This window comes from Amblyomma mixtum, chromosome 7, assembly GCF_055824585.1.
Source record: "Amblyomma mixtum isolate Tamu chromosome 7, ASM5582458v1, whole genome shotgun sequence".
NCBI classification, from domain to species: domain Eukaryota; kingdom Metazoa; phylum Arthropoda; class Arachnida; order Ixodida; family Ixodidae; genus Amblyomma; species Amblyomma mixtum.
This window is the reverse complement of record NC_143018.1, coordinates 24,952,065-24,972,454: the sequence shown is the minus strand read 5'-3', so window position 1 is coordinate 24,972,454 and position 20,390 is coordinate 24,952,065. Positions and strand designations below refer to the sequence as shown.

The 20,390-nt window shown below is 48.8% G+C and overlaps 1 protein-coding gene across 1 annotated transcript in view; it reads left to right on the top strand.

Moving 5' to 3' along the window:
- Positions 1-14,916, top strand: part of LOC149335350 (calcium-activated chloride channel regulator 1-like) — a 30,071-nt gene extending 15,155 nt beyond the window's left edge. The window contains exons 6-14 of the mRNA XM_089553791.1: positions 828-949; positions 1,778-1,892; positions 2,974-3,201; positions 4,615-4,914; positions 7,509-7,730; positions 8,807-9,083; positions 10,553-10,714; positions 11,835-12,146; positions 13,938-14,916. Of these exons, the coding sequence (XP_089409917.1) occupies positions 828-949; positions 1,778-1,892; positions 2,974-3,201; positions 4,615-4,914; positions 7,509-7,730; positions 8,807-9,083; positions 10,553-10,714; positions 11,835-12,146; positions 13,938-14,362 (2,163 nt within the window). The 3' untranslated portion in view covers positions 14,363-14,916. The remainder of the gene's footprint in view (positions 1-827; positions 950-1,777; positions 1,893-2,973; positions 3,202-4,614; positions 4,915-7,508; positions 7,731-8,806; positions 9,084-10,552; positions 10,715-11,834; positions 12,147-13,937) is intronic.
- The last annotated feature ends 5,474 nt before the right edge of the window (positions 14,917-20,390 follow it).

The window sequence follows — 20,390 nt, the reverse complement described above, 5'->3', positions numbered from 1 at the left end:
AGTGAGAAGGACTGATAATCATCGCCATCAGCAGAAGCAGCAGCAGCAGCAGCCTGACTACTCCCACTGCAGGGCAAAGCCCTCTCCCATGTCTCTTCAATTAACCCTCCCCTCTGCCAGTGGCGGCCACCGTATCTCCGCAAACCTCGTAATCTCACCTGTCCACCTAACTTTCTGCCGCCCTTTGCTACGCTTGCCTACTCTTGGAATCCACTCCGTTAGCCTTAAGGACCAGCGGTTGCCTTGCGTTCGCATTACATGCCCTGCCCAATCCCATTTCGTCCTCTCGATTTCGACTATAAGATGTCATTAACCCGCGTTTGTTCCTTCACCCACTCCGCCCGCTTCTGATCTCTTAACGCTACACCTATCATTTTTATTTCTATAGCTCGCTGCGCTGTCCTTAACTTAAGCTGAACCCTTTTCGTTAGCCTTCATGTTTTAGCCACATAGGTGAGTACCAGTAATATTAAGCTGTTCTATAATTTTTCTTGAGTGATATTGTAAACTGACTGATACCTTGACTTTAAAAAAGTGTACAGAGCTCCAGGTGGACAATACAAAAGCCCACAGCATGCAGCTTGGGGAATGTTTTGAAGTGGGCTCGAAACTTTCAATGACTAGTCCAAACCCCACATGCCACTAGTGCCACAGGCATTATTACGTAGAAGATTTGGGGCGCAAAGGATTATGACACTCAGTGATGGCACTCGCGACTGGTGGCATCGACTAGTGCTACCTGACGACCCAGTCGACGTCACCAGTCAATACTGTTGCGGGAACGGCGCTATGTGCATGACGCCCATGTCATCCCCTCGCCTCGACAGGTGACTGAATTCTGCGACAGCGGTGACAAGAAACACAATGCCCACGCTCCGAACAAGCACAACCACCTCTGCGACCGCAAGTCCACATGGGAAGTGATCAGCGCCAACGAGGATTTCACGGGGTGAGTGGCACGCCTTTGTTACTATTAATTTCTGCATCACTGATGTCATTGTATCCTGTCACGTAATGATGCCTGCACTTCCTTGCTGTGAGAATTCGCTAGAGCTTAATATTAAAAATAGCCTGAACATCCGTTCATTTGTTTGTGCTGGGTAGTATCGAAGTTGCAGAGGACATAAGAGCTGGGGTTGGCTGGTACGAACCGCCTGCGTACATGACTAAACACGAGTTCGTCTAATCGCTCGTAATTCGTAGCAAACCGAATCGTCCTGATATAAAATATGTCATAAATGAAAATACGGCGTAGGCACAAACCCGATGTTGCACTGACAGGCGTTTAGCATTTTCGGGAATTGCGTGAGCCGAAAAGATTTGAGGCGGGGGGGAGGGGGGGGGGGGTCGCTAAGTAGGCAAATATAATATGACGCGTGAGGTACGAGTATGTTCCTGAAATCTCATAGATTCATAGATACCTGAGAGTCCTGATACCCCTCCTGGTGCAGTGGTGCAGCGGTTAAGCGACGCGCCACTGCCCAGCGATGGCAGGTGCTCCCAGCTGTAGGCCTTTTGCGACTCAGGTGGATTTTCGCGAGTGACCAATCACTAATTTAACTGCCACCTGCCACGGTGGGCAGTTTGCCCACTATCCGATGAGCAATTTGTGATAACGCCACAAGGTCACGTGACCTCGGTGACCTACCTGCGTGTGAAAGAAAGAATGCTGTCGCAGTACCTCCGAATCAACCTAATTGAACGTCTCTAAAATTTTTTCTTTCTAACGTTTCCGCCATTGCGGTCCTGAGGCTTTGCTGCTGTCTGCTGCTCGCAGGCTGACTCCAGCTGACCCGGAAAAGGAAATCGAGGTGAAGTTCAAGGAAGTACAGAAACAAAAAGGCACCGTTGGTAGGATGATTTTGGTCCTGGATGTTTCGGCAAGCATGAACGTAAGTCACCTTTAAAACGAACCCTGAAGCAATTCGCCTTTTCTTTATCAGGTAGATGTGGCTGTCTCCTTTGTACACTTCGCATGGAGAAATCACAAACAGTTCGGCACAACCTTCGCGCTTACGATTGCTTTCGGAAGCGTTATCATCGATAGAGTTCTCCACCTTATGTCACAAGCTATTTTGGGAAATGCTTGCATGACAGATCTGAAATAAAGTGTACTCACAAGGAGAGAGGGGGGAAAAGAGGCTTGACGCCTAAGCTAGTGCGCACTCGTTCGATTTCATCGGTCCCACTGTGCTCTGATTGGTTGATGACACCAACAACGCTGGTGATGTCACGAAGCAAACGACGTCCAAAAAACGTTCATGACGGTAACTACGGGCGCGGCAGAAGTACTGAAGTTTAAATGTGGCTCCCAATAAGCGGTGACATGCCACCCCTTTAAACTTGCATCGTATAAACCTAAAAAAACTGGAGACCCTCTCTGTGGTCCGTAGGATGTTCTGCAACAATAGATTTGCAGACGACGATGAAGGTCCGCTCAAAGGAAGGGTTACGGAGAATGGTTTTGGAGAGATTCCTTTTTCTTCTTCGAAAATAGTTCAGCGTCGTGTAAGACATGACACCGGATTCGTGTGGTTCGCGCTGCTACGCGCGTAGGGACAACGCGTTGTTGACTTCGAAGGAGGTGTCGATCCCGCGCTACGTATATCAGTACCTTTAGTGCGATAACATTAGTAGGCTTACGATTATAAATGTGTCGTCTGTTTAAAATTAGTCCATTGGCTGGAGGGATCTGACGGCACCAGCCCGGAGCATTTCCATTGGATGAAGGAAAGTGACGTCACCAGACTGGAGAATTCCCATTGGCTGGAAGGAAGTGACGTCACCGTACCGAAAGTGACGTCACGTTTGGTATGGTGACGTCACTTCCAGTAAAGCCATCCACAGCTACGTATGCTATCTCATATCACATAATGGAATTAGGTGTCCCTGTGAATTTTTGTGCTTGAGTCTGAATACTTTGATGGTTCATACGATACATACTGATTCCACCACGTGTGTTGTTTGTTTCAGGACAACAATCGCTTGGACAACCTCAAGGCAGCTTCCACTCAGTTCATTCAGGCGGTCGTCCCGGAGGGACTGGAACTGGGAATAGTCGCGTTCGATGACTTCGCCCGCGAGATGTCTCCTCTGGCGTCCGTGGATGCGTCGAGGCGAACGATGCTTGCAGAGACCGTGAAGCAGTTGAAAACCGGAGTCTCGACTTGCATCGGATGCGGACTTAAGAAGGCGCTTGAGGTGAGGATCAGAGCGAATGCATGGTTCATCGCGTTTGCACAGAAACTGCCGAGAGTGAGGTAGGGATATCTACTGAGATTGGATGATAGCCTCGGCAGGCGCTGGAGAAGTCCAATTCGGCATATATGTGAGAGGCATTTGTCCTGTTCTGAACCTTACCTTTTGAAGGATGGCGGTGATATTGTGCTATAAAAGACTGTTACCTTGTATACAGACTGACCCATTTTCTCAAGCTTACTTGAATCACTCAGAGTACCATCACCACATCAGCCTTACTAGGTCCACTGTAGGACAAATACCTATCCCACTGACTTCAAACTGATCATGAACATCGTGTTAACCTGTAAAAAGGGCAATGCCGAAGACAATGAATTATAAACTGATTAACTTACTGCCCATAGCTTGCAAGGCAATATCTAAAATAGTATCAGAGCAACCGAAGAAACAGGCAGGATTTCGGGATGGGCGCTCAAAAACTGACCATAATCGCAGAATCGATAAGCGGAAATCACTAGTGTTGGACTACGAGTCAGAAAAAGTGTCAGGCGAGGTGACGCAGATTTAAGCTGCTGTTCACTGCATCTTTACAATAGGTAGCTAGAGGGCTTGATTGGGATGAACTCGGAATAAGAGCTTGTGATAACCACATTATGATCTCCACTATTCCAATGGCAATGACCTACTGAGTCACTCAGGGGCAAAACTTAACGCGAACTGCGGCAGGACTAAAATAAATATAAAAACATTTCAGTGGTAAGAGAATACAATAATTTAGGTCAAGTAGTCACTGCGAACCGAGGCCTTGAGAATGAACCAAATAGGAGAATAAGCATGGGGAGCATTGCATCTGGCAAGCGCTCTTAGGTCATTAATAGCAGGTTATCTATATTTCTCAAAAGGTACTTCTATCCTAGCATTATTAACCTGTGCGGCTGTGACTTGGTGGCAAACAAAAAAGCTTGAAATTAAATGGAGGACTGTCAGGTGGGACATGGTAATCGTAACGTCAAGAGACTGCAAGAGAGCAGAGATTGTTTGGGAACAAACACAAGTTAATGGTCGTCATGGCTCAAAGCAAAACTAAAAAGGGGCATATAATGCAATGCCGAGAGCAGATGACAGGTGGTCTGTTAAGGTAGCGTAGTGGATTCATAGAGAAGGAAAACGCAGCAGGGGACGGCAGATGTCTGGTGGGTAGTTGATATTAGGGAGGTTTTTGGGATGAGGTGGTTTCAGCTGGCACGGGACAGGGCTGATTGGACATTAGTGGGAGATGCCTTTGTCTTGCAGTTCACGTAACTGGGCTGGCCATGCCGAATATGGCGGAGCTGGTAAACTGACGTGTATGAACTGGTGCGAACCGGATGGTCTCCACTCCTGCACTGTCTCACTGCTGTTCACCGTCTATCTCAGATGTTCCAAAGCAAGAAGAGCACCGAGGGCTCGGTCATCATCCTCTTGACGGACGGGTTGGAAAACTTGGATCCCAGGATAGCGGATGTTGTGACTGACTTGGTCTCCTCTCAAGTGGTTGTCAACACGATCGCCTTTGGCACCGATGCCGAGAAGAGCCTGGAAGACCTCGCCCTGCGCACTGGAGGCAGGTCCTTCGCCGTCATGGACGGCCAGTCCAACGTCGCGGCCGCCCTGGAGTCTGCCTTCTTGGACTCGGTCACCGCCTTTCTACAGGACGACGACAGGCGACGGGTCGTGGTGAGCCGAGTCTTCTTTCTACGACGACAGTTATGTGACCATAACGCACTCGAGATGTCTCGCCGTACGTGTCGTTTCGCTTGAGGAATTCGGGTACCTTGATCCGTACGATGCCACCTAGGCACACTAGTTGACGCCAACAGCAACGCCCCTAGCGGTCACACCGAGAACCACTGAGCCAGGTGGGACAAAACACTTAGCACCAGTCTCCGTTCTTTTCATTCGCGCCTTTCCTTTCCTCATAACCCCCTCATTTTCCTTCTTCCAATGCTAAGCCCGCCTTAGCAACAGTGTTTCAGTGCGTAGGTGAGATCTTGGCACCAAAATGGCGTGGTTACCGTGGCAATCCTGCGCAGGCAACATTGACCTGCAGTGGGCGGTGGCAAGTGGTGCGTCAAGGGCTTACACCACCTGGTGGCAGCGGCGGTTGTCTTGGCTCTCTAGCGCGAGAAGCATCTCGCGATGTTTCACAACAGTTGCCGAAGCAGGCCGAATGGATTTTACGCAACTATTTCAAAAGGACACCCAGCGTATCATATAGGGGGCTCTAACTTTTTTTACCTCCACTCTAAGAGTGCTGCAACTAGCATAATTACGATGGAAATCGATAACCCTGTCAGTGAGGGAGGCTGTGATGAAAGGGTTGCGATTTTGAAGCCGGGAGTTATCATATAAAATAATTTATAAACATCCGAACACTGCAGTTGATTGTAATTATTGTATTGGGATCTATTTCGGCAACGTGTGACCTTACTGTCGGGAACTGAATGCTTTGCAGCGACGGACACATCCTTCAATATCAATGAAGATTTGCATAAGCGGGCTCACTCTTAATGGAACCTACGTTTAGTTCTGCGCTTTTCTCAGGGGCACTGACAAAACAAAATTGCCAATACACACGAGAAAAGCTGCTGCAAAAATGCACTGCCACCGACTGCCTGTAGAATCTCCTGTGCATTCTGTCGAGGCTGTCCTTAACCCTCGTTCTCCGTCCTCTTTATCTTATCTTCTTACTCTTCCTTGTGCAACTGGACAACTTGACCAACTTATATTTTCTATCTATGTGGGTATGGGCCTAGTCGACATTAAACGTTTTGTTTGAACGGTGCTAAAGACATGGGTGGTTTGTATGGTTTTACAGACGAGCTTGGAATATAACTTATGGCGCAAAAAATTCAGGGGGCACTTTGACTGTCTAAAGTGCGTAGAGGCGAAAGCGTTTTCCGCACCACTTTCGATGCTTCTGTGGCACTGGTGGCGTCACATGTAATTGAGTACTAATTACTAAGCGACGACAAATCACTAATTAATGATTAATTACTGATTAATGCCTGAATACTAATTAACTGCTAATTAAGTTTAAGCTTAAGCTTCGCCTTTAGGAGTGGAACGCGACAGCGTGTTGTAGCGCTGCCAGGGAGTCCACGGAACGCCACCACCCGTTCGGCGCGATGCCTTGCTGTTTCAACGCAACGGTTTTTGAGGAAAGGAAATGGCGCAGTAAATCTCTGTCATCTCGGTGGACACCTGAACCGCACCGTAGAGGAACGGAGGAAGTGGGATTGAAAGAAGAAAGACGAAGATGGCCCGTAATGAAGAAAATGAAAATTGTATTTGAGGAAAGAAAATTACGCAGTAACTGTCGCACATATCTCGGTGCACACCCGTCAAAATTCAGGGGGGGGGGGGGGGGGGGGGGTGCACTTTTTTGACCTAAAGTGTGGTCACTGATGTGTGGTTAAGATGTTAAGCTTCGCCTCTAAGAGTGGAACGCGAGAGCGTCTTGCAACGCTGCCAGGGAGTCCATAGAACGCCATCGCCCATTCGGTTCTACGCCTCGCTCGTCGGTAAATTGGTTTTTGAGGAAAGGAAATGTATTTCTCTCTCATATCTCGGTGGACACCTAAACCTCGCCGGAAGGGAAGGGAGGAGGATGGCAGTGAGCGAAGACGCCGTATTCACTAGACGTGCCTTTGTTCATTCCAAACCATCGAGCTGGCATGGCGGAGGGGATAGCATGCTCGTCTCGCACTCCGAAGACCGGGGTTCGATCCCCGAGCTCGACCAATTTCTTACTAGGTGTTATTTATTTATATGGCCTGACTAGAGAAGTTAATTAGGCTAATTGGGTAATTAAGCAATTAACTAAGCTCAGTCCCACTTACTTGGAGCATCACTATATGGTCCCTTCAATTGGTTGCATGATTACTAGCCAAAGTACAATTGGCCCCGTTTGAAATTGGCGCACTGTGACGTCACGACCGTTTCGACCAACTGAAAAGCGTGACATTCTCTGTCGACAACTGCTGCTTACAACGATGAGACATTAAAGGCTTTCGCCTTAATATGTTGCTGAAAAAATGTAGCCGCGAAGTATGAACGGAAAAGTGTGTCGAAATATCGTGTAGAAGCGCTGGAATGCATTTTGACATTAAAATAAACTGTAGAGAGCGGAAGAGTTCGATGAGAAGATGCAAGAGGAGAAGGGTACGTTGTCGTAGTTGATACTTAGTTGAAGAATGGAGCAGTTGTTGTTGACGCCACTTTAAAATTGAGCTGGGACTGACTTAAGCTTTGTTCTTCCTGTTGTTGAGATCTTCGACCGATCGGTGAAACTGTCGGACAAGAAGGAGTTCGAGATCCTCGTGGACGCCGACGTGGGCAACGAGACCACCATAGCGGTGCAGTGCAGAGACGCGGCCAACCTCAAGGCGGAGCTACGCTACCCGGACGGAAAGACCTGCGAGGAATGCCTGGTGGCCGGCCCTGCTGTGGCTGCCAGCTATATAACATTCAGGATACCCGGAATCGCAACGGTACAGTAATAACAACTAACCTCATTAAACTTTTTACGTCTGATGACTTTCGACCAACTACCATGGTGTAGGCTGTGTCTCGTATTATTTACGTTTTTTTTTTGCTTTTCGAGCTCTTGGCGATATTGCGTGTTCTATAGTTTACTAGTTTGGTTTGGCATTGTGCCATTTATGTTTGTGTTATTTTATGTTTGTGTGCATAATGCGAGTAGCAGGGTAGAGTGGAGGAGAAACGAAGTAATAAACAAACGAACAAACAAGCTAATATCCCAGGAATCGGGATAGATTTGTAACTAAACGAGAACAAGCATCTCCCTGTGCCACGACCAATAGTGCAGTACATGAAGAAAAAAAAAGTGTGGATTAACGCCCACGATTTATTGTCAAAATAGCCCCAAACGCTAGGTTTCAGCACTTTCAAACGCTATTCTTTGACAGCTTAGCTTCATAAAAAAAAACAGCCAGATTACGTCAACTGGTGTTGGTACAACTTTGAAGGCTTTTAAACGATTTAGTTACATTACATTGCTTATGAGATGTAACTATAGTAACGTGGATTTTGGTAAATTATAAAATGGAATAATAGCGCAGTGTACAACATGGTATCGTTTTCCTGTTTTAGTTCTTTTTTACCATTGGAGGACATTACTTGTTATCAATTTTGACGATACAGCTTGAAGTTATCAACGGCAAATGGGCAGAGAAATGAAGTAGGCAACAAAAATAATTACAAAATGCGCCCCGTTTCTGTTTCGAAGCAAGCTGTTCATAAAAAGCAAGATTTAAAGGTTGTGAAATTTTGGAATTAGGATTGCTTCTCGCAGTGAGATGGAGCGAAAAGCGTAGAAAATTTGGCTGGGGCAGACCTGCCAGGGCTGGCGCAGGACAAGTGTAAATGAGGGTGACTTTTAGAGGCGTTTGTCCTGGAGGTAGGCTTAACTTTGTTCGTACTGAGGAGGACTCTAGAAATTTATTCGCAAATCGTAAGCATTGGAAGCTGGGCTCGGTTTTCTTGTTAATGTGATTAAAATAAGCATGCGTTATCATCCGTTGATCTTACTGATGTCTTTACACAGCCCGGCACCTGGACGCTGGTGGTGTCCCGAAGCAGTTCTTACCTAGATGTGGATGTGCACGTGCGTGCCACGTCCCTGGTCAGCGGACAGGACGTGGAGCCCGTGTTCGTGCGCGCCTTCCTCAAGAAGACCGAGGTGGACAGCGCGGCCGAGGCGGCCATCTACGCCGAGGTCACCAAGGGCACTCACGTGGTGCTGCACGCCAAGGTCACGGCCACGGTCATCACGCCTAAGGGCAACGAAGAGGTCGAAGTGCAGCTCTTCGACGATGGTCTCGGTGCGTCTGTGGCTACGTTTGTCTGGGGTTCGCGGGCGTGACTAGTCCACTTGTGAGACACGGGATAGCTTGTCCTAGCAAAGTAAGAAAACGTGCTGAAGTCCAACTTTCACTGGCTCACGCGGCATGCGGCGTGTCAGAGCCGTGTGACTAGATGCGTCTGGGATGCTCGTTGGGGCCACTAGTGCGTAATGAAGCCGTGCTGAAGCATTCAACTTATGTTTAAAGTGATTGTTAGCAGTTGGGATAACAGGAACCGGAAGCAGTTTCATGCAAGAAAGCTCAAGAAGTCAGCAAGATGCCGTCTACAGGAATATAGTCATGGTAATCATCATAGTGCTTGATGAAGATTGCATGCGCTATGAACTGTTATAACAGGGCGTACCGGCGCCGCAATACCAGTGATATGCAATCGCGAAAGTGCACGCCATTACCCTGTGATTCAGACCATGAAAGAGAAGAATTAGACTTCCTCAGTGGAGTGTACCCCCCGTCAAAAGTATACGGCCCAAGGGGTTTGCTTGTGACGCCCGCTGTATGCATCGTTATGCATCCTCAGCGACCGTAATCTCTCGAAAGAGGAATGGCTTCGCGTCCTCAATCCTCCCAAGGTTTGGACTTCTTTATGCGCTAGGGAGGCCCGCTAAACTTCTTAGAAGCGAAAACCTCTTGGGCTGTATACTGTTGACGGGGGTTAAATGACAGACTAAGAGAGCACTCAAACTCTCTCAAGAACAGCACTGGGGAGCACCTGCAAGCGCACTGCAAAGAATGCGGCTGTTTCTCCCTTTTCAGCGGTACAGTTATTTTAGGCCACAGAAATGACCAGCTCGAAAGAGAAATTTCTGAGGCAGCAGTCATTCTTCGTTCGGGGACAAACACATGCGTGACCAATCCATCTGTGACGCTGCTCAAGAAAGAGTTAGAATTTCTATCAAAATGATTAGATTCGGTGCAAGACGATGTTCGCTTGTGTCACAGGTGCCGTGTTTGCTAATCATTTTGTACCTAGTGCTTTCTTCAGTGTATTTTATCTTTTTTTGTCGTTGATAAGCGAAAAGCATATATTCTTTGACGCGGGTTTCAATAAGATCAGTTGTTAGTTGGCGTTCTGTGGTTTGTTTTCTACGTATTGTCTTTGTCTGCTGCGCCGAAGCATTTCTTGAAGAACGTTGACGAGGGCTGCTACTTTGGATGATGTGCATTCTTGCTGAACTGTCGGGATTCCGCTGGCATAGCTGCTAGGTTTATATAATATGCAGGATGTAGCGCATATGGGATAACAAATTAATGGGAGATTATGACTGCCGGTCGTCCATTGCGTCTACTAATACCTTCTAGAATAAAGTTATAAATAACTCACCTGCGCAAAAGTCTAACGAGACAAGGGTTTGTTCCGTCGACGAAACAGGCTTCTTCACTTCGAATGTCAGCATCTTACGCGAGCGCGTTAATTTTTCTCCTCGCAGGCGCCGATGTGACTGCAAACGACGGGATCTACAGCGGCTACTTCACGCAGTTCGACGGTACCGGCCGCTACTCGGTGTCGGCTCGCGTCGTCAGCGCCGATGACTCCGTCATTGTCAAAGGCCGCAAGGCCTCTGGAAGCCTGCCCGCTCTGGATCCGTCAGGTATGTGCGGAAGCGCGATGAAGCCGTACTGAACATGGCGGATGCTTACTGAGTTTAGAGTTTTTCTTTGCTTCAAAGGTTTTTTTTTCTCTGATGGAAGCACTGAAGAGATACAAGTGGTGCACAGCTCTTGCAATGCACAGAACGAGCACAGATTTGTGGTAGAAATATGGAAAGCTTTTAGTGATTTACGTGGCTGAACATCTCAGATATTTTGATTTTGTAGTTGCCAAGTTTTGTGACGTTAATTCGTTAGATCCGTGAAGCAACGAATTGCAGCGTAAGAGTTTAACAACGCCGACGGTAATGCGCAGTATATAGGTATATAGGTAGCGGAGTTGTACGTATTTCATCCGTCATAAATTTGTGCGCTGGCTTCAAGCCAACCAACAAACTCAGCAACATGTGTTATCACGGGCTGAGTCAGGATCAAATGAAAACTGAAAGTGGGTTTTGAGGAAAGGAAATGACGCGATAACTGTCTCACTTCTCGGTAGACACCTCAACCGCGCTGTGAGGGAAGGTATAAAGGAGGGTGTGAAAGAAGAAATGAAGAAAGAGGTGCCGTAATTGAGGTCTCCGTAATAAGTTCGGCCACCTGGGGATCTTTAGCTTGCACTGACAGCGCACAGCACACGGCCCATTTTGCGTTTCGCCTCCATCGAAACGCGGCCGCCGTGGTCCAGTTAGAACCCAACCCGGCTCAGCAGACGAGCGCCTTAACCACTGAGCCATCGCGGCAGCTTCTAGAATTCGAGAACCGCAGCCGGGATCGAACCCGCGTCTTTTGGCTCAGCCCCCGAGCGCCGTAACCACTGAGCCACCGCGGCGGGGAATAGATTAGAGGCAAAACCGTGTATCTTAAAAGTACCGGTGCCAAAGGGTGCGTTTTCAGCGACACCCCGTCCCTCATAAAGATACCTACCGTAGGGAATGCAGGAAGCTCCCAGTTTTGCTCATTACCTTACTCGTAGATCAAGTTGTGGTTCCGAAGAACGGAAAACAGGCTAGGCACTCGTAGCACGAAAGCTACCACGAATCGGAGGGTCACTGTCTGTCATATTCTTGCCACGTGAGAAAGATTTACGAAAGATTTTCTTGCTGTTTCTTGATCGCCCAGAAGCACCTGTCACGAGTGAAGCCCCGGAATCGGAAGACGGGATTGAAGGAATTCCGCTCGACAGTTTTGTCTACGTGGATGAAGATATCGAGGTGGCCGAACCGCACGTCTTGGCTAGCGAGAAGGCTCCCAATTTTAGTCGCTACGCCGAAGCCGGCTCTTTCCGACTCACCACAGAAATCGACACGTCCAGTATTCCGCCGGGCGCCATCGATGACCTGGAAGTCGAGGATGCCTTTGTGGCAGACAACGGCACGCACGTCATCACCTTGACTTGGACCTGCCCCGGAGCCCATTTGGACTCGGGAAAACGTAAGTTGGAAAAAGCTCAGTCACTTTCGCGAAATGTACTTTGTCTTCCGAAATTTACCCTTTATAGTAGCTGGTGTGTGGGTTCGCCAGTTAAAGAGCTGAAATATGCCCAATCATAGATCGAGTCGCCTGACGGATGTCCGGACTGACAAATACTTATTTTCAGTTCATCCGTCCTGCTGCTTCGAAACGAGAGTCTCAACGCAAATCCACTGGATTTCTTTAGTGGCCTATTGCTTATTTCTCCTTCGATGAAAGTGACAAGAATTGATGGCTGGTTATGACATAGTTACTAAAGAAAATGCCCGAACTGCTCTTCCGAGCATGTCGCCCATAGGATCGAAATGCCGTGCTGTCGCCAGTGTGCAACGAATAGGTTTTTTTAATTATTAAATACCTTAATAAATAACACGTTTCGTATTCGAATGGTTGTGGTATCTCCGTAAGACTAACTTTGAGTGCCATAGTGAAATCTTATTGTTGGCTGCTCAGTCAAAATGAATTGGACCTTATTCCAGTTATAGTTTCTCCCTTTGAGTACTTCAGGTGAAGTGGTCATTCTTGCGATTATGTAGCCTTATTATCGGTGGCAAGTAAGAAAAGCTGGAAAGTTCATGGTGGATCGAGAATTTTTTCTGAATGGTATATGTAACGACTCCAGAGTTTGTTCAGCCAGAATGTTGAAAGTGTGGAAACAGGTCTCCATATTTTTGGTCTTTCGTCAGAGTTTCATTTTTGTCCCTCTGCGGCCAGGTGAAAACATTCTTGTTGAATTCCTGCTTCAGGACTCATTTCTCATCGTAATTTACGGCGTCCTCAGGAAGAAGAAAATTGTCACAACCAAGGTACCTTTCCAAAGCGACAGCAAAAGTATCATAACCGCGTGGAAGTTTAAAATCAGACAAGTAGCACTGAGTCCCTTGTAGTATGCTTCGTGTGATGCGGGTTCTTCACATCTGAATTCATTTCATGATCCGTAAACTTCGAGCACCTAACTAGAATGCTTCGCTTTTTACTCCTCGGGGTACAACTTCCGATTTCGATGCGGGTGAGACAATGACCTTCAGTGCCTCACAAGGTCAAACCGAACTTAACTGCGTAATGGCATGGTCCAAGCTATGGTAGCATAACCGCTTGATCATATTACTATCACCACTGGGTACTTGACCTTGGTCGTTGACATTGACCTTGATATTTGATTTCCGACAGTGGGCTACACATCGACAGTGACCTTCAGTGCCTCACAATGTCAAATCAAACTTAACTACGTGGTCGTATGACCCAAGCGATGGTAGTATGACCACGTGATCATATGAGTGACCATTGGGTACCTTACCTTGACCTTTGATCTTGAACTTCACATATGATTTGATACAGCGGAGACCACGCTTAGCAGAGCTTTCACTCGTATAACTAGGTTGAAGCAACATTGAACTCCAGCCGTTTTTTATGCGAAGCATACTACTTTAGCTACCACTTGAGCCCTTCACCGTGGTTATGCGCCTCCAAATCACGTGATACATGACGTCACACCACGTGACACGATGACGTCACGACAGTGGAGAAACGGGGGCCCACCTTGCGCCGTCGCTGTGGTTGTGCGCCTCCAAATCACGTGATACATGACGTCACACCACGTGACACGATGACGTCACGACAGCGGAGAAACGGGGGCCCACCTCGCGCCGTCGCTGTGGTTGTGCGCCTCCAAATTACGCGACACGATGATGCTTCGCATTCTCCAGGCTTAACCAAGTTAAGTCTCAGCCATTTTTTTTTGCACTCATTCAGCGTCGAAAATCGAGCTGAGGGGAAGCACCCACGTGGACGACATCGTGAAGAAGTTCGAGTCCGCTGTGGAGGTCACCCAAGACAACGCGAAGCAGGGTAGCCTGCCGGCAGGAGAAGTGCGTTCCAGGCAGCGACTACGCTTCTCACTCCCGGAACAGCTGCTACAGGAGGCCCAGAAAGGCTCGACGCACGACTTCTACTTCTCGGCCAGATCGTGGAACGGCGACGGACTTTCTTCGTCGCCCTCCAACGTGGCGAGGGTTACTTTCGACCGCCCCTCTCAGAGCGGGTCGAAAAGTGGTGGAACGCCGTGGTGGGTGGTCTTCCTCAGCGTTCTGGCCGTCATCATTGTGTTGGGTGGACTCGTCGCGGCGGCGCTTTGGGTCATGAAGCGGCGGAGGAACAGTAGCGGTATGTTTGACTAAGGCCTGTATTAGGCGAGGTGAGAGAATAGCCCGATTTCAGGACTCTTTCCTCAAGAGCTCAACGCCGAGCGCTTTTACTTTCGCGCTCAAAATCTCCCGAGCCTCAACCGCTGAGCTTAAAAGGTAGTGAGGACAACCGGCGAGATTAAATCGTTTCATCGCAAATCTCACAAGTTAATTTATAAGTTCTACATTAGGGTACACCGCAAGCGTTTTTGCCGATGCAACCAGTCATTCTCTGTTCTGTCGCCAGGCTGCTGTTGAGAGTAGCTGAGAATTCCCAGTGGACTCGCACAACAAATGCCCTCTTTTAATTCCTCCCCCCAAATTCTCCACCCGCAATTTCTGGCTTGTAATCATGGTTGAATTGCTGCCTTTGGGTTCCGTTGACCTTAACCAGCGTTGAGAAAAAAGCTGGATTACGTGAGCAACAATTCAGACCGGGTTGGACTCCCTTCAATGAACTGTTACACGAAATCACTAAGCGACCAATTTTTCCTGTCTGTGATCAATTTTGTTGCTGCTAAGTTGCGGGCAATAAACCTGCTTTTGTTTTGTAAGTTTTCTGCCTTCTGTACTCTTTTTTTTATTTCGTCTAAAGAAACATCAAGAGCTGCTTGTGACCACTCCGCCTGTATATGTCGCTGTGTCGATGAACAGTGTATTGTATTCCTTTTGTTCTTAAGGGTACACTGAAGACAAATTAAAGATGTCGTGTATCAATTAATTCACAAATTCAAAAGAAAAACACTACTTTTGCCGAAAACGAAGCTTATATAATCTAGAAAGGGCTACAAAATAAAATGCAGTTTTCACCACCACCAGCTGACTTCGAAGTGTACTCGGGGGCGTCGATACAGATGTTTCGAACTCGTGGTTCCCAGAGGCCAGCCTACGCCAGTATTCACTGCACAACGCCGATCACAGAGTCCTTTTAGTGCGCTAGAACTTGCCGTTAGAAGTGGCCGTTCCCCTCATTTAGGCGTTGTGTGTCTGTTTGTCTTTCTGCCTTTTTGAAGCTTGTTTTGAGGCAGGTTGCTCACCAGCCCACCGAGTGATGGTCAGGTAAGCATGAACAGCCTCTCCGAGGCGGCAGATCAATTAATCGTGAGTGGCTGCTCGGGAAGAACAACCTGGATCGCAACTGAACCCAAGCAACCCAAGTCCCCACCTATGGCAACACCTGCCATAGAAGAGTAGTGACGCATCGCTTGACCGCTGCACCACTGCCCCAGGAGGGGAAGGAAGACTAACAAGGTTCTATGAATGTAGAGACTGACCAATTCCGCATATATGGACGTTAACCCATTATCGCCATCCGAGCAACTGCCATCCATGAACATTGGATCTGAACACCAGAACCAAAGAGAGAAACCGAACTGCTAGCGCTCCTAATTAGCATATGGCTTAACTACCCAAATCGACCAGGATTTTCTTTTTGTGTAAACCTCATGATTACGAATGGGGCGGAATGTGTATTGCTGCCGAAGAAACAGCATCTTGACAAGGAACTTTTCTCTACCTTCCCACCTGACATATTTATTCGGGTTGTCTCTATGATTGCCATCAAAATTCATGTAGACGTTCAGTGGGAGGCTTGCGCTGTGTCCTCTTCTATGCACAATCAGTAGTTATTTTTCAGGTGAGCAGTACATTATGGAATAATGACATCAGGTTGAGCGTAATTACGATGCCATCCCCGTATTTTGGCACCTTGTTCAGCAGTTCTTGAGCTGGAGATCACGGCGTCCTGTGGAGACAGCTTGGATTGGAAGTCGAGCACGACGTGCGGCGTAAGGTCGCTGTCCTCCAGGTGGTTTTGTATACGTGCCAAAATTACTCTGCAGTAGACCTTCCCCAGGCTGGTTGTTAGAAAGATGGTCCTAAAGTTGTCGAGATTAGGAGTTTTGAATGAATTTGGTATCATTATGACTTTGGCATGCTTCCATTTTCTGGGATCATGCCCTGAAGCCAATGACCGTTTATCAGTTTCGTAATTCGTTCTATAGATTTCGCTTCCAAGTTTCCAATGATGACTTTATTGTGGAACTCACGTTCTGGGGAGGTGTTATTTATTGCGTACAGTACCGCATGCCTTATCTCCTCTTTGGCGATTTTCCTAGTTCTTCTAATTTTGTCTGAGCGCTGCAAACTCGACCGCAATAATTGCTACCGTGCGTGCACGCTGTTCGAACGTCGCGCATTTGTTGGGTGTTTGCTGTTGTACTGCGGAAGCAAGCTTAGATCTAAATGGAGTGCGCACCGCTTTTCGACAACGAGGTGCGTATTCGCCTTAACTAAGGCTGAATTTACCAATTTTCGCAACGAGAATTACTGATTGAGTAAGAAAAACATTTAATGCACTGAATAAATCGAAGAGAATTGGGTGGGCCCTCATTCCACGAGCCCTTTTGCCGCCGCCCTTGCCCGGTTCACCAGCCAAAGCAGGTCTTCCGGGTCTAATCTGGACAGCGCCGCCTCCCAGTTCTCAGTGATTTTTAGTGCGAAAACACTAATTTTTGCGGGAAGTTTGCGGCAAGCTTGAACTTGAAGTTGATCTTGGACAAACCATAAATAAAACTAGTACTGCAGCTACGGGGACTGGAACCCGCAGCGGCGCGAACAGATCAGCTTCGCTGGACAGCATCACTATACGCTGTCGCCGCCGCCGATCACCCCTTGTATTAAACTACAACACTCACTCGCGCTGCGGATTGCACATAGCTGTCTTCATCATCTAATACTACTATGGAGCTTATACACACACTCTGCCGCTATGCTTTGAGCATCGTCGTATTCATCAATTAAAACTACTGGAAGGAAGAAGATGATCATGCGCTGACGCTGTCACCCAGACTTCGCGCACTTTTAAGTGGGAAGCTCCCAGACACCCTTAGAGCGTGTGGGGGTAGCGGTCTCGGACTCGAAGGAGATGCCCTCGACTCAGCGTGGCAAACTCAGCGGAGACCAGCTACCAAGTGACAAGAGGTTTTTGGGCGTTCGGTGCCCAGCTTTCGCTGGTCGCAAGCCAGAGAATGGGTCGGAGCCAAAGGTTCACAAACAAAACAAAGTTTATGCAGCAAAGAGACGATACAGAGGATTACACAATCACTAGTACAAACACATACAAAGTGATTAACAGAACTATGCAACTCGTGCAAAGTTAAACTCGAGAGAGAATACAAGACAAGGGCAATATTGCACCTAAAGTGCACTAACACAAGAGAGAGAGGTAAACGAACAAAACACAATTTGTTCATCGGGCACTGCGGCAGTCCGACGACCAGAGTTCCACGACGATGCCGTCCCGCAGACTGGCGACCGTTGCCTCGTTGGTCCGATGCTGGCCGAGTGGTGTTTTCCCGGGAGTCGAACGGGCGCGCTTCGATGAAGCTTAAACGGCGGTCCGGACTGACTGATGTTGTTGTTGTTGTGACTGAGAGAAGGATGAAGAGGAAATTGCACGGGCCTGCTACTGGCTCGAGGCAAGCCACCACCGCTGCCACGTGCAGATAGAGGAGAGTTAAAAGATCAGAGAAAAAAAGTAAAGGAAAGAAAAGACGCGCGTCGCAGCAACAACTGCGTCCGCCGGAGCGGTCGCTGCTCAAAAAGAAGCGGCCGAAGCCGCGCTCGCCGAAGCGGGAACAGATGACTACTGACTGATAGTTGTTGTTGTTGTTGTGACTGAGAGAAGGATGAAAAGGAAATTGCACGGGCCTGCTACTGGCTCTAGCCAAGCCACCACCGCTGTCAACGTGCAGATAGAGGAGAGGTAAGAGATCAGAGGAAAGAGAAAAAGGCAAGAAAAGACGCGCGTCGCAGCAGCAACTGCGTCCGCCGGAGCGGACGCTGCTGAAAAAATCAGATAAGCGGCCGAAGCCGCGCTCGCCGAAGCGAGGTCAGATACTCTTCTGACTGATAGCTGTCAGCGTCCTTCTTTTATAGGCTCGCTCTCACGTCTGTTTGTTCTACGCGCCAAAGTAGGCGCGCACATACACGCAGCATCTCCAGTGCAGTTTCCCTTTCTTTCTCTCGCCGGCCGCGCGTCCCCATTGGTCAGTCAGGAGTCGTTTCGCGAAGGTTCCAGCGTGTTCTAGCGTGGCGCCGTCGTGGCGGCGTCGCCGACGTCGGAGTGCAGAGGAGGGGGACATGTCTTAGCGCACGCAAGGCTTCCCCCTCTTCCCCCGGTCAGCCGGAGAAGCGACTCGGATGTTCTAGAGAGATCGGCGTGGATGACTCATCCCCTCGGCACACGCCGTGGCGGTGGAGAGAGAGGCACGCGCTCGGCGGGGCTTTCCCTCTCTCCCGTTGGGCTCGCGCCGGCGAGACGCCGTGCGCGCGGCGGTTTTTCTTTCTTTGTTTCTAAAATGCGCCGAATTTTGTGACAGACGCCGAGAAGAAGCTCCATCTGGTAGATTCCTCTGCTAGAATGTGAATTCACAACTTTTCTTTCTCCGTATTTTTTGTTTTGTACAAATTCTAGCTCTGCGTCCCAAAATTTTAGATTTAAACATACTCCATTCCCTGTACATGGTGGTGGTGGTGGTGGAAACTTTTATTGCCAATGATTTAAATCGTGGGGGCGAAGCCCCCTACATGGCACTTGGATGCCTTCTCAATGTGAGGAGGAGGCACCCTTACAACGCGAAGGATAGCCCCTGGAGCGCAATCCTTCTGTGAGCGCTGGAGATGATCCGGCGCTGGTCTTGAGCGGACGAGCTGGTCAGAAGAGACTCCCAGTAAGACTCCGCCGCGGTTGGTGATGGGGGATGAGGGAAGGTGGGGCATGTGAGGAGGGTGTGTAAGAAGGCTCCTGGTTTGCCGCAAAGTTTGCATGATGACGGGAATTGGTCTGGGTATCGGGCATGCAGCAGTATTGGGTATGGAGCAGTTCGGGTTTGTAGTTGTCGCCAATGTGCAGCCTGCGGTATGGTGAGGGATGGAGCTGGGGGTGCGTATTCCCTTCGTTTGTCTCGGTAGTACGAGAGAATATCACGGAAGGAGAGCAGGCGCTCCGAGGCTCGTAGAGGGGGCTCGACTCCTGCCCGGAATGTGAGACCTCGGGCTAGGGAATGAGCCTCCTCGTTGCCAGGGAGGCCAGCATGTGCTGGCGTCCAGATGAGGGTGATGAGGCGCCGGGGCTGCCAGAAACGTAGTAAACGAGCAGCGGTGCTGGATATGTAGCCCTTCGCATAATTTAGAATTGCAGATTTGGAATCGGAGATAATTTTTGTGGCAGATGTAGAAATGAGAGCAAGCGCGATGGCTGCCTCTTCTGCCTCTGTGGTCGAATTGGTAATGATTGAGCTGGAGGTTAGAAGCTTTGCATTATTGTCGGTTACCGCCAGGGCCATACGGGAGCCTGCCGTATATTCCGCTGCGTCCACGTAGACCACCTCATGGTCCTCGCTATACTGTTTGTGAAGGACCCGAGCCCTTGCTACTCTGCGTTCCCTGTCTCGCTCAGGGTGCATGTTCTTGGGGATGGGGGTTACGTTGAGGTTCGAGCGGAGGGTAGCAGAAAGGGGGACCCCCTCGGTAGGCTCTGTAATTGGGGTCAGGCTCAACTGGGACAATAAAGTACGACCAGCCTCTGAGCTGGATAGACGGGATAGTTGTGCCATAAAGGTAGCTTCTTTCAGCTCCTCAAAGGTGTTGTGTACACCGAGTTTGAGGAGTCGGTCGTTGGATGTGCTGGGGGGAAGACGTAGAGCCTTTCTCGTGCAACTACGTAGGAGCGCATTAACCCGGTCTCTCTCCTTCTGTTTGAGGGGTAAGTATGGAAGGGCATATGTTGTGCGGCTTATGATGTAAGCCTGGGTGAGGCGAGTCGTGTTTCGCTCGCGTAGGCCAGCCCTGCGGTTCGCTATGCGGCGAATCAGTCGAGTGGTGTGTTGAGCGTGTGTTTGAAGTGTCTTTATGACTTCTCCGTGCGCACCGTGGGAGTGGAGAACCAGTCCTAGCACGCGGATTTTGTGTACTAGTGGGATAGGATGGGTACCTATAGCGAGGGAGATGGGTGCATTGA